This window comes from Lottia gigantea (assembly GCF_000327385.1).
Source record: "Lottia gigantea unplaced genomic scaffold LOTGIsca_29, whole genome shotgun sequence".
Classification (NCBI taxonomy): Eukaryota; Metazoa; Mollusca; class Gastropoda; family Lottiidae; genus Lottia; species Lottia gigantea.
Window position 1 is genome coordinate 409,024 of NW_008708943.1, and position 12,107 is coordinate 421,130.

General features: G+C 35.1%; 2 protein-coding genes across 2 annotated transcripts; one reads left to right on the plus strand and one right to left on the minus strand.

Annotated features, from left to right (window-relative positions):
* Positions 1–214: 214 nt before the first annotated feature.
* LOTGIDRAFT_161360 (hypothetical protein) lies at positions 215–1,360 on the plus strand (the record flags this gene model as incomplete). Its single annotated transcript, XM_009056759.1, has 1 exon — positions 215–1,360. One exon carries the CDS (start codon positions 215–217, stop codon positions 1,358–1,360), a length of 1,146 nt encoding a protein of 381 aa, XP_009055007.1.
* A 1,916-nt stretch (positions 1,361–3,276) lies between these two features.
* On the minus strand, positions 3,277–6,903 carry LOTGIDRAFT_232424 (hypothetical protein; the record flags this gene model as incomplete). The annotated part of the gene is made up of 4 exons (XM_009056760.1): positions 3,277–4,103; positions 4,504–4,796; positions 5,408–5,481; positions 6,870–6,903. 4 exons carry the CDS (start codon positions 6,901–6,903, stop codon positions 4,046–4,048), a joined length of 459 nt encoding a protein of 152 aa, XP_009055008.1. The 3' UTR covers positions 3,277–4,045.
* Between the last annotated feature and the right edge of the window lie 5,204 nt (positions 6,904–12,107).

Sequence of the window (12,107 nt, forward strand, 5' to 3'; positions counted from 1 at the left end):
TATCTTTCTTTTCAGATTTTGGTCGTGTTATTTTTTTTTTCTCTTTGCCTAGATCGACTATAGTGTGATGTTGAAAGAATAATTCGTATAACTTGTTATAGCTGATTTTATTTTTCTAAGAGCACTGCAGATATCAAATCCGAAAGCATGTTCTGTGTCTAGTTTTTGTCGCCTATAGCTTTTAATCAAAACACAAGAAACATAAGAAAGGAAAATGCAGAACAAAACAATAAACGGTATTGACACTGAAATTGCGTCCAATGGAAGTGCTGTGTACAGTGGAAAAGAGGTCTTGTATTACAACAATACCTTACTGTACCAACTAAACCATGAACGGATGTTGTTCAATGTACCAGTTATCGTCGTTTTATTTGTCATCATGTTCATTGGATTCTTTGGAAATATTTTAGTGATCGTAATTTATAAATTTTTCTCGCCGAAAACACCGGCCAATTTTTACATTTTATTTTTAGCTGCCGTGGATATCATGAGCTGTGTTTTCTGCATTCCGTTTCATATTTATAAATTATGGAATCCGTATGTGAGTGCTTTACCTATAATTTGCTGCATCTCGCGGTTTCTGGAAGGTTTTTTCAATCTGACATCAGGATTTATTCTAGTGTCCGTAGCTTCAGAGAGATATTTTAAGATTAGCCTCCCTTTAATGCCCTATGAGATGGACAAAGCCAAGAAGATTTCAGTAGTTATATCTATTCTGGCGGTGGTCTTGTCGTTACCGCAGCTGCATTTTAACAAGGAGACTATCATGTTAATTGGAAAGTTGCAGGTTGTGGGGCAGTATTGTGGGGCTCTTTACGGTAACTCTATGTATTTATTTTTATACCAAGGCTTTTTGTTTCTGGTCTATTTGATATCTTATGGTGCTTTTGCTTATTTTTATGGTAGAATCGTCATCATCATTATTAAACGTCGAATGCAGATAAAAGCCAACAAGTCGAAACGTAAGGATTCTGGTAGCATGACGCAATACCTTAACTCAGGTCAAGTTACGGGTATAAGAATGCGATCCAGTAAAACAACAGTATGTCTGGCAACCATTACATTTACTGTCATGACTGGATACGTACCTTTTCTGACCATCATGTTAATACGAACTTCCGGTGTGTCGTTACAGACTACTGTAACGCCATCTGGTGAATATTTCCATTACGGTTCGTCTGCCATTGTGGATTTAGCGTGTACACTGTGTGTGAAATCTTACTTTATCAATTCAGCTCTCAACCCGGTAATCTACAGCGTTTTAAACCCAGCATTTAGATTCAGAACAAGACAAGCCTTGAAAATGACAAAAGGGCCTCGAACACAAAAGACTTCTAATTCTGTATCACTGACGTGTTGATACTCTCTTGTTGTGGGAATATTGAAATTACTTTTTATGTAGATCTGACTCTGTAATTACTTCTTCTATGGGCCCATGACCCTATCGCCGATATCAGACGCCATCTTATGATGGTAGGTAAAGTAATGTGGCGAGAGAGTAGTGAATTGGGGAGAGTTTTCAGGGTTTTGCATTGTTGTAGCTTACAACGTTTATTGTGCGGGCAAATATAGTTAATCTTTTATCTACCTATATGTTGAATACGGTTTATTCTCATATCCAAGTAGGACGAAAAACTCCATTCTTTTCATTTTTTCCCTTATCGCCCTTTTCATATCTATAATTTCCATTTTGGCCCCTTGCTATTTTTGCCCTTGCCTATATCGGCCTTCCATTTATGCCCCTTTCTTATCCAAAAACTCAAAAAATCATATTTTTATGTGGTCTCATACAACAGAAGGAGGGCGAAAGGGGAAGAGGCAGAATAAAAGGGGTGATATGGGTATCGGGCGAATAGGGAAAGGGACAATTAGTGTGGGGCGATATGGGCAAGGAGCAAAATATCAAGGAACGATACGGGATATAGGCGCAACAACGAACTATATATCGCTGATACGAATTTTGATTGAGGAGTGGTTGACACTTTGAACATGTGTCTTTGGTATCGATCTTCATAAGAAAAGATTGCCACCAGAACGACTTGCCGTGATACCAATACATCAGCAGACGAATTGTCGCAAGGACAAAGTGACTTGAGACAAATCTATAAACAAAACGTTTCCAAGGGTATTGTGCTTTTCTGAACTGTTGGCAAGATACAAGTTCGCCATTTTTGATTCCAAATTAACAAAACAGTTTCAAAACAGAGTATAGGGCGTTTATTGTGTTGAATGTTTGAAACACAACATTATAACATTAGAATCATCAACAAAAATATGAACAAAAACAAATCAAAATTCAAAAGACATTTTACATCTTCAATTACGTGATTAAAAGTTACCACAACCTGGAAAGCGCAAATATTTTTTGTTAGATCGTGTAGGACCGAACATAGATATTTAGGCACATCTATCAAGGTGACCAACTTATTTATATTTGGATGGAATAAATCGTAATGGAAACATTTAAACTACCAAAAGATAAAATGGTCAGAAATCGCCACGAATGTGCATAAATATCTCTGCTCCTTTGTGAAATATTGAAGTGAATATTTTTGTTTCGTACCGTATAGTTCACCAATACCATTATACTATAATTATAATATCATTATACTTGTTCCGTTGTATTTTCAAAATGTTTACAAATAATTTTAACCGGAAACAGAAATTGACATGATTTATCTTAGTTGTCTCCCTTTGAACACAAGGTTTACTAGAACAAAACAATAATGTATCTCTTCTATCAAAAAATGACAAGAAAAATGGGACAACCAACAAAACATACCTTGTTTTGAAAATGAACTCAACTATCCATGCACTACATCATATAATGTTGAATGAAATGATGCATGTTCGGTTGAGTTCTATAATGGATTGCGGAATGCCAAACGGATGATTCACGCGTTTTTTCCAGTCTTGCCACACAGGAACATAAATAAAGATTTGGATGAAAAATGACGAGGTTTGGGTCGGGTTTCTGAATAAGGTTTCAAATCTGTCCAATGTTCATTTACAAAAGACAACATGACTAACCAACCATCACATCACAATCAGCATGTTCAAAGAAACTGAAATGGATCTCCACAATTTCAAACGAATTTCATCCTGTACCTTGACTGTAATTGTCACTACCTTTCTTGTATCACATAAGTTTGTAAATGCAGTGACTTTGTTAGATTGTACGTTATGTACGAATACAGCCAATCAGAATCTTCGACAGAAAGTCTGTAGTCTTTATGAGGTACTCTGATGGGATGTATTTGCTGGCGTACAATAAGGTGTTTATTGCAGTCAAGGTATAAGACAGAGTTCGCGATAGCTAGACACCGTGAAGACGTTTTCATACAAAATACGACAAACACTTGACCAATGGTTGAATCTTTTGGAACATCTCAAATTATTTTCCTGCTCTAAGTATCTTTAATGCCTCAAAGACAGAACTATAAAGGATTTTGAAGTAATGTCTTATGATTTGATGTTTCGCACCAGTGATAGGTTGCAGAGTTCCGAATCACTACGAGTTATTCACTTGTTTATAGTATCATTGAATTCTTATAGTCACACACACACACACCTTCATTGGTCGTAGAGGAAAATAAATCGTCGTCTCAAAGCTGGTCTGCTTTATATTGGATTTGCCCTGTTTGCAGACAGCTAAGTACGAATGATTTACGAAACAGTTAGCGAGACTTTTATCATGGAAGGGGTGGTAACTCGATGTTTAATCGAAGACGTCACCATTCAAACCCCATCTTGAAATTTGTCCTTAGTAATAATAGCCTAGACCAAGGAGCTTCAATAGACTGTAGGCGACACGGGCTTATTCAATATCCTTGGCCTATACGAATGGCTCCAAATGAAAAAAAAAAAGTAGCCAGTAAGCTGTGTACAGAAATAGTTAATAAGTTGGTAAGTCCAAGAGAATCACTGAGCGGTATTGAGACATTATGAACCTTGTGTCCGACCCCATCCCTCGTATGATTGAATAAAATGATATTATGCTTGGTCACTGCTGATGCTGCCCTCTCGATAGAGATGACGTCATCATTTATTGTGTAGAATAATCCGACTGTAAGATATTGTAGGGGTTATTACTTTCGACTGAACTGAAATTAAAAAAATATTTCATGAATAAAAATTATTAAATATTTAGCTTAATGAATAGGCTATATAGAAGGTTATTCAAATTGTGATGACAAACAGTCACCAAGGTAAAGCAAATGACAGCATGTTTATGCTTTCGCCTCGATATACGGGGCTCAATTGGTAGCGACTTGGACTGTTAGGCAATTAGGTGAAATCTGTACCAATAAAAAAACCTATCACCTTATACAAAGGACATTTGAGTGGCTCAATCGTTAGCGACGTGGGTTGTTCTATGCTAAAGAATTTGGTTGCTTTCTTCCCGAAAGTATGACAAATACGGATACTGCGTTCGGTATTTGTTCTGTATGACTTCTTAAGAGCACTTTTCATTCAAAACAAAGACTGAAAACCGGGTCTCACCTGTCACTTAAAGAATCCTCGTCCCTTTTTCCATATCTAAAAATACTGCCACGTTTACCGTATCTAAAAAAATTATTTCGTTTTCCATATCTTAAAAAACTGTTTCTTTTTCCATATCTAAAGGGTAATCGTACGCCTCGCTTGTCCAGACTGCTAAAAGGACACACACAGGGACTGTCCGTGGTAGTAAAACATCCGTCTGGACATTCGAGATATCGACAAGCAACGTCATCCAGTACCACGGCTATCACTAAACACACTGATATAATGGCGATTTTTGTAGGCATTCTGACCTGCAAATAGACAAAAGTAAACATAGATTAAATCATTAAATCAAATTTCAATTTGACTTTTCTACTTTGAATTTAATTAATAGGCTTCACATCCGGTTTTGTAACCCTGGTTTCACTATTGGAATGGATAGAAATGCAATTTGGAGGAGGAGTATCTGTCCGCTATCTATACTATAAACCAAGCAAGAAACTCTTCTGATCCGCATTCATATTGTCTCTGATATATTTGTGAAGTCGTGGTAGATCTGGTATAATTAGTAATGTTACAATTGGATTGACGCTCCAGAAACACGTGTCGAGATGAAGTAGCAGTACATGTTTATTTTGTGGCATATCGACTCCCCTGAGGCCATGTACATTACCACCTATTTATTCCTTGGTATAAATTCTTTCTGAAGTGTTTTTGAAGAAAAAACAACATATCACAAATACAAGACAATATTATTGAATAATCGCACTTCTTTAACTTAATATGTACTCTTCACTTCTATATGCGTCTCTGCCTCTAAACCAGCCTCTGACTTTTGAAAGTTGTTGGCTGATGTAGAGTCAGAAAAACCAGGCAATTATTTGAGGGGATTTTCCGTATTTTTTGAAAGCTATTTAAATACCTCGGATCCGCAAAACCCCGATATGTATTTTGCAAGATGGATATTTTGTAGTTCGATCATTATACTGGAAGAAACTGGAATAGAGGCAGATGCTCCGATCTAACAACATGACAGTTTATGAAGGGTATGTCTTGGAGTTATGATTTGTGAAACAATTATTACAGAGCCAAAAATTCAAATCTTTTCCGATTTCGCCCCCTATCACTCTTTCTCATAAAAGCGATTGTTCATTTGTTAATCGAGAGATAAGACTCAGGACGGTAATTCATTTATCATTTGTTTCCATTTTAAAACACCAAATTCAACCTTCTATAACTTTTTTCAGAAATATCGTCGACAATTTTCCATATGTCACATGAAAGCCTGGCCTATACCTAGTTTGTGGACAAAAATTTGCGCACAAAACAACCATTTTTAGAATTATCCTTCCGCGTATCATTATCTCACAACGGGTGGAAGAAAATGCAATTTCAGACATCAAATTCCAAATCTATAGACCAAAAATAACTCAAAAATGTGCATGCAAAAACCCCAAAAGGGAGGCATAAAGAGGATTTCTAAAAAAGAACGGAATCATTAGCATAAAAAGTTTTAGTGGTCTTAGCGCTATATATGTCAGTCATTTGCCAAGGTTAGCTCCCCTTAAACCGGAAGTAGTTACCACATGTTAGCTTACCAAATCAATCAAAAGCTAGCATGATACTTTAACAAACTGAATTATCATGTTCTTCTGTGTAGCTGTAAGTGTTCTGTGGTCAGGTTGTACATTAAGATAATTTGACAAACATCTAAGCTTTAGGTGACCTTAACCTTTTCATGATCAAAATAGAAACGATGGGCGACCTGATGGCGTATAATGGCTGTTCTAGTCCCCAGGGTGTATTTAAACTATATCCAGTTCGAAACAGTTAGATTATCTTTCAATTTACAGTAATCCTAACAGCGGTTTAACATTTGATTGACTCACAGATAAAACCAGGCAGCTTCACGAACAACCAGAAATCTGAAACGTTATAGCAGGAAGAAACTGTGTCCCCCTTACACCCTCAGACATGATGTTGATGTGAAGGTTGGAAATCCCACGTATCCACAAATCAAGATAAATGTGGGGAATTATGAAAGTTCTCCTAGGCTAATCAGTAATAGTGTTCACAGCTAACCATCGAAATGTGAGCCTTCAAATCCATTTGTGTCCAGAATTATCCGAGTTTGAAAGTTAAAATGACGACTCGTCTTTTTTGACACTACTCCATATATTGCAAAGAAATTAATTTCTATTTTGAGGTAAATCTGAAGGCATTGTGTGATTTTCGTGAAGTTCTACTTCTGGAGACTATTTACATATATTCAAGACCCACATCAACCCCTCAAAATGGCGAACCACGGCCATAGCATTTAGAAATCACTAAAAGTCACTTCTTTCACCCGCAGACCAAAAGCAATGGTTGGTCTACCTACCCACCACCTCTTCCAATAAGATGGTAATTGGGGGACATTGTGAACAACCTTGTGGACAGAATAGACCCAAAAAAGCCAAATCAGATACAATATTGAGAATAAAAAACATCCATCCAAAAATGATATAACGACATAAATCTTTTTATAAATTTTATAAAATTGATAACTTCTTCAAATTCCCTTCCTTTCTCCTACTCCATCAAATTGCTGAAAGTTTCTGGAAATTTTCAAACACTTGAATTGATCTAATATGTTTTAAGTGTTGTCATTAACTTTCTAAGTTTATCTAAAGACACGTATATTAAGTTAAAGTTCCCATTATGTATATATGGAAGATAACTAATACTATTGGCCTTCAAGTCCTTCACATGCAACTGTCACTTAAATTATATTTTTATCGTCGATGAATATGTAAAAATGATAGAAGATATAAAAACAGTGTAGATTATCCCCAGAGCATCATTCTGTCGGTGTCTCAAGTTTCCATCTCGAACTTTTATATACAATGTTTTTAATTGTCTGAACGATATTTTCAAAGATTGATCTACGCAACGGTTACCACCAGAAAACCGTCGTCTTCTCTTTTATTCGCCTATCACAGAATTTTTATAGGAGAGATTGTGGGAGGGCTGCGTGCCGGGGATGGGGGGCTATAGGTGACAGAATTATATAATCAGTTCACATTAATAACATACAACTAACTTTATATTAGTGCTAGCTATACACAATTAGATTTGAACGCTTATTTTTATTTTATTTACAGAAAACTGCCGATTTGCTAATCAATTTGTTAGATAGTTGGACACCATAGTTTCATTCTAATTGTAGATAATTGTCATTGTATTAAGCACAGTGTGCTATCTATATTGGACATGATAATTTGGAATGCTGTAGTGTTTGTGCGACCACATCCTCACAATGTCATGCTATTACGAACTTCGTCTTATTCCTAGACTGCAATAGACAGCCATCTTTCTTGTACCGACCAAATCGCTGCATTCATTGTAGTCAAGGTATAAGACGTTATAGATCGGCAGGTTTAAGATGATGCTACCACTGAACCTAACAATCTGCAAACAAGTTGAACGGAAAACTGTTGAATTCAAAATAATTAGCTTCACTAATACCTTTAAAACCTTAGTTTGTTTGTTTTCGTGTAGATGTTTAATAACTTTGAGACACAATAATACTCAAGTAATTAAAAATCCGCATGACGCCATGTTGCCACTCTCCGTTTTCATTATTAAAGATGTTAATTTAAAAAGTGTCATATAACAGGAATTCACATCTCATTATTGGTTTTTATTATTCTGCGACTTGAATCTGACGAACCTATGCTATACTAGACAAACATATCAGTCCTAAATGTTAATCAAATATCAAAAACTCGTATGCAGCTGGTAAAATAAATTAAAAACACTAATAACACAAGGTTATGATATTTTACACTTCGTTTTCATCAAACTTTCCTTATTGCACACCGCATAGAGTTTTATATCCTACTGTTCTGTACCTTATTGGATTAATGAAAAGAAATAGAGTTTTATGACCCACTGTTCTGTACCTTATTTGATTAATGAAATGGAAAGAGTTTTATAACCCACTGTTCTGTACCTTATTGGATTAATGAAATGGAAAGAGTTTTATAACTCACTGTTCTGTACCTTATTGGATCGATGAAAAGAAATAGAGTTTTATAACCCACTGTTCTGTACCTTATTGGATTAATGAAATGGAAAGAGTTTTATATCCCACTGTTCTGTACCTTTTTTGACTAATGAAATGTAAAGAGTTTTATAACCCACTGGTCTGTACCTAATAGGACAAATGAAATGAAATAGAGTTTTATTATTATATCCCACCGTTCTGTGCTTGTTATATGAATTTTATGTACAGGGTGATATAAAATTGACTTTATATTAGAGTTTTGTTCAACCCTTCCATGATACAACTTGAACATAAACATACTACAGCCATATACAATATTCCTAACTTGTCTCTTACGCTTCCTCTTGAAGATCAGACCGTTCCGAACTGTAAAATCATCAACAACAAAGATGTTCTACTCCTAAGCGTTGAAGGAGCTCTTTAAAATCTGGCGAGTTTAAAACACCGTAAGATCCTTTTTAACTCGGAGAAACAAAAATTGAAATTTAAAACTAAAAAATCGGAAATCTTCCGCGATTTCAAAAGAATTGAAAACTCGAGAAGATTGAAAAGGAAGGTCACATGGTAATGAATAGACCTGATCTTCCAGTACAGTAGCACAGGATAGTAAAGTAAATGTAATGGTGTGAATGATTTTAAATTCATATTAAAATGTTAAATTTATAGCGATGTCAGCGATGTCCATTCGGTGACATCCTTGGTCGACGTCAAGACAAAAACCGAGTTCCATGACGTGTACGTTAAATATAAGCCTTTAACAGTTAAAAATCAGAGCTGAAAAAATGTAACATTACCAAATTTCTGACTAAGGAATTGACATCTGGCCTGAGAAAAAAAAAACATTTCTCATGCTCAGCTAAGATGTTACTTCAATTATTAAAGCCCCTCGTATCAAAAAAAGATAAAATTTGAAGAATAATGTGATAATGTCAGAAACAATGTGCCCTGAGGAATAGATTGATATATTTTATTTTCTTTAATGCAATCAGTTATGCACATGTAATAGGTGCCGAAAATTTGAGTAAAATCTCAGCTAAGTGTAAAAAAAAAATTTTACTCCCCCGGGGCCTGATACGGAAGAATATGGCGAAGCACATTCACAGATTCTGCCGACATCATTAAAGATATTTTTCTGACTGACTTATTATTGAAGTTATTATTTAAGAGTCAAGAACCTTATAAAGACGACTTTACTTGAACGATTTTTTTGCACTATATGTGTATAATAAAACACAATAAAAATTTCAAAGATAGACATAAATCACAATTTGAGTCATTTGTTTGTGTTCAACGTGATTCTATTCCTTACAAATTGTAGTGAAAATGAAATTAACTTTTTCACGGTTCATCAAGTCCTTAAACATTATCAGAATAGACAGTTGACGTACATATATAACGTTTTAAATGAGTTCGAGACCCTAACAAAGTTTTATTTTCTCGATTAATGACATCCTAGAAATAAATTTCTAAAATTAAATAACACAATAACACACGAACACAATCTAATTACACCGAAGCCTCATGAAATTGTTTCTTCAAGTTTTTCAATATTTGAGTAGCTTCCAGAGAACAATTGATTTGGCTTCCTGGTGACCAAATTAGCCAGCACTAGTACAATCTGATATTGCGATTCGAATTAAACATGTGAACCGATGTGGTTTCTGAATAACATGTAATCAAAATTATGCTAATCAAAAAAAAAGAGACAAAAACGAGAAATGTTAATGGCTAGAAAAGGTCGACAGGCGATTCAATGCATCTTAAAGGGTCAGGTTCGCTACCCGTTTGACCAATCGTACCTTAGAATCAGAAACGGGAAGTTTTAGCTTACATAATCAGAAATAATCCAAACTGACATCGAGATATTCACTGACTGGATGATCTTTCAGGTCGACAAGATTAAATGTTGTTCTCATATGAGCAGCTGATGGCGACAGGCGACAAAAGTGGGCTTTGCAGTCGTCATATTGCTCAGGCAGATTTTCCCAAAAATACCAGCTGCTAGCAGTTGTTTGAACTGTACTGATGCTTTCAGATTCTGCTAAGGTAGACATTACTTCCCCTTTGGTTGCTTTTTAACGTGTATTTTCTCAGATACATTTTGTGGAATGAGTGTCAAGGAGAGTAATACGTAAAACTCATTTTATTCCCTCTTGCTGTGATCCTCTTGCTGTGATCCTCTTGCTGTGATAATAGAAAAACGACTATACGTAGGACAAAGGGCGGCAGTAATCCCTCATAATAGGACATAATATAATGCGATTGTAAATCAAAGTGAGTCCAATATTTGGATAAGAGTCTGTCCAATTCGCTGTATTAATCATACCACTACATTACAGTATCGACTACTATTATTAAATCAACATGGACTCGTTTTAAGTCTCTTAGTTCGTGAATATGCATCCATATTCTGATTATGTTATCACTATTTCCATTTTTTCCTCTCTGAATTAACGTTATTTCAATCTGTGATATCATACAAATTAGATTAAAAAGCAATTAGCTAGACTCTTAGCTTGTTTACAGTGTGAAATCTCGTGTTACAGCTTCGCTAACATAACTCTAGATAGTCGAGATTGGTAAAAAGATTTTAAACCATGAAGGATTCTCGAGTGGGTACAATGTTTCTGCTTCCAGATCTTAAATAAACCATTTATTTCCTTAATTTCACAAAACACATTCAAGTGGTCGAGTCCTCAATGAAAAAAGTCACCAGAGAAAAAGGTTGTCATAGAAAATTCAATTTTACATTTTTATTTTAATTCAAATTGAGATGAGGAAGTAAAATCTCATTCAAGTTCAAATTGTTACAAATAAAGCAACCAAACGTAAATTGAAAAAACGTCATGTCATCAACTAGAACCGGAAACAAACTACTGTACAACAGGCGCAAAAATATGCAAAACAACGTAAACGTAGAATACCCTATTTTCTTTCAATCTTGTTTTCTGATGGTTTTTGCATTGTACATGTTTTCTACCACAGTCCTATTCAAATGACGTTAATTTTAACTAATCAAAGTGTGTCCTGGTTACTTCATTCTTGATAACATAAGGAATTGTTGGATAGCGAAACGAGAACAGGATGTCATGTTACTCTCCTTTTTTGGTTTCGCTATCCCACAATTCGTTATGTTATCATCCTAAAGGGATTGTAAAGAGATTTTCTAAACTTTTAATGTGTATCTGGAACACAGATAGCATCGATTTGCCCTGACTTTATCATTCAGACGTTTGTGCTTCATGCAATTCTACTAAACGTCTGTCGCAATATTATATATAATAATAAAACCGCATAGTTTTAGTGGAATTGCACGAACAACAGACGCCTGATTGAAAATGGAATGGTGCAAATCGATGCTATCAGTGTTCCCGATACACATTAAAAGTTTGTAGAAAAAACAGAGTTAATTTGATTGAATTGATCTTGAATTGTAAAGTGACTAATAAATGTCAAAAGATTGTGAAATTCGCGATATTTCAACCATGCTTTCTCTATTTCAGTTTTTTTTGTTGGTTTACTTCCCACGAATTATTGTCATAATGGTAATAAATTAGAGATTTTTTTATATAAA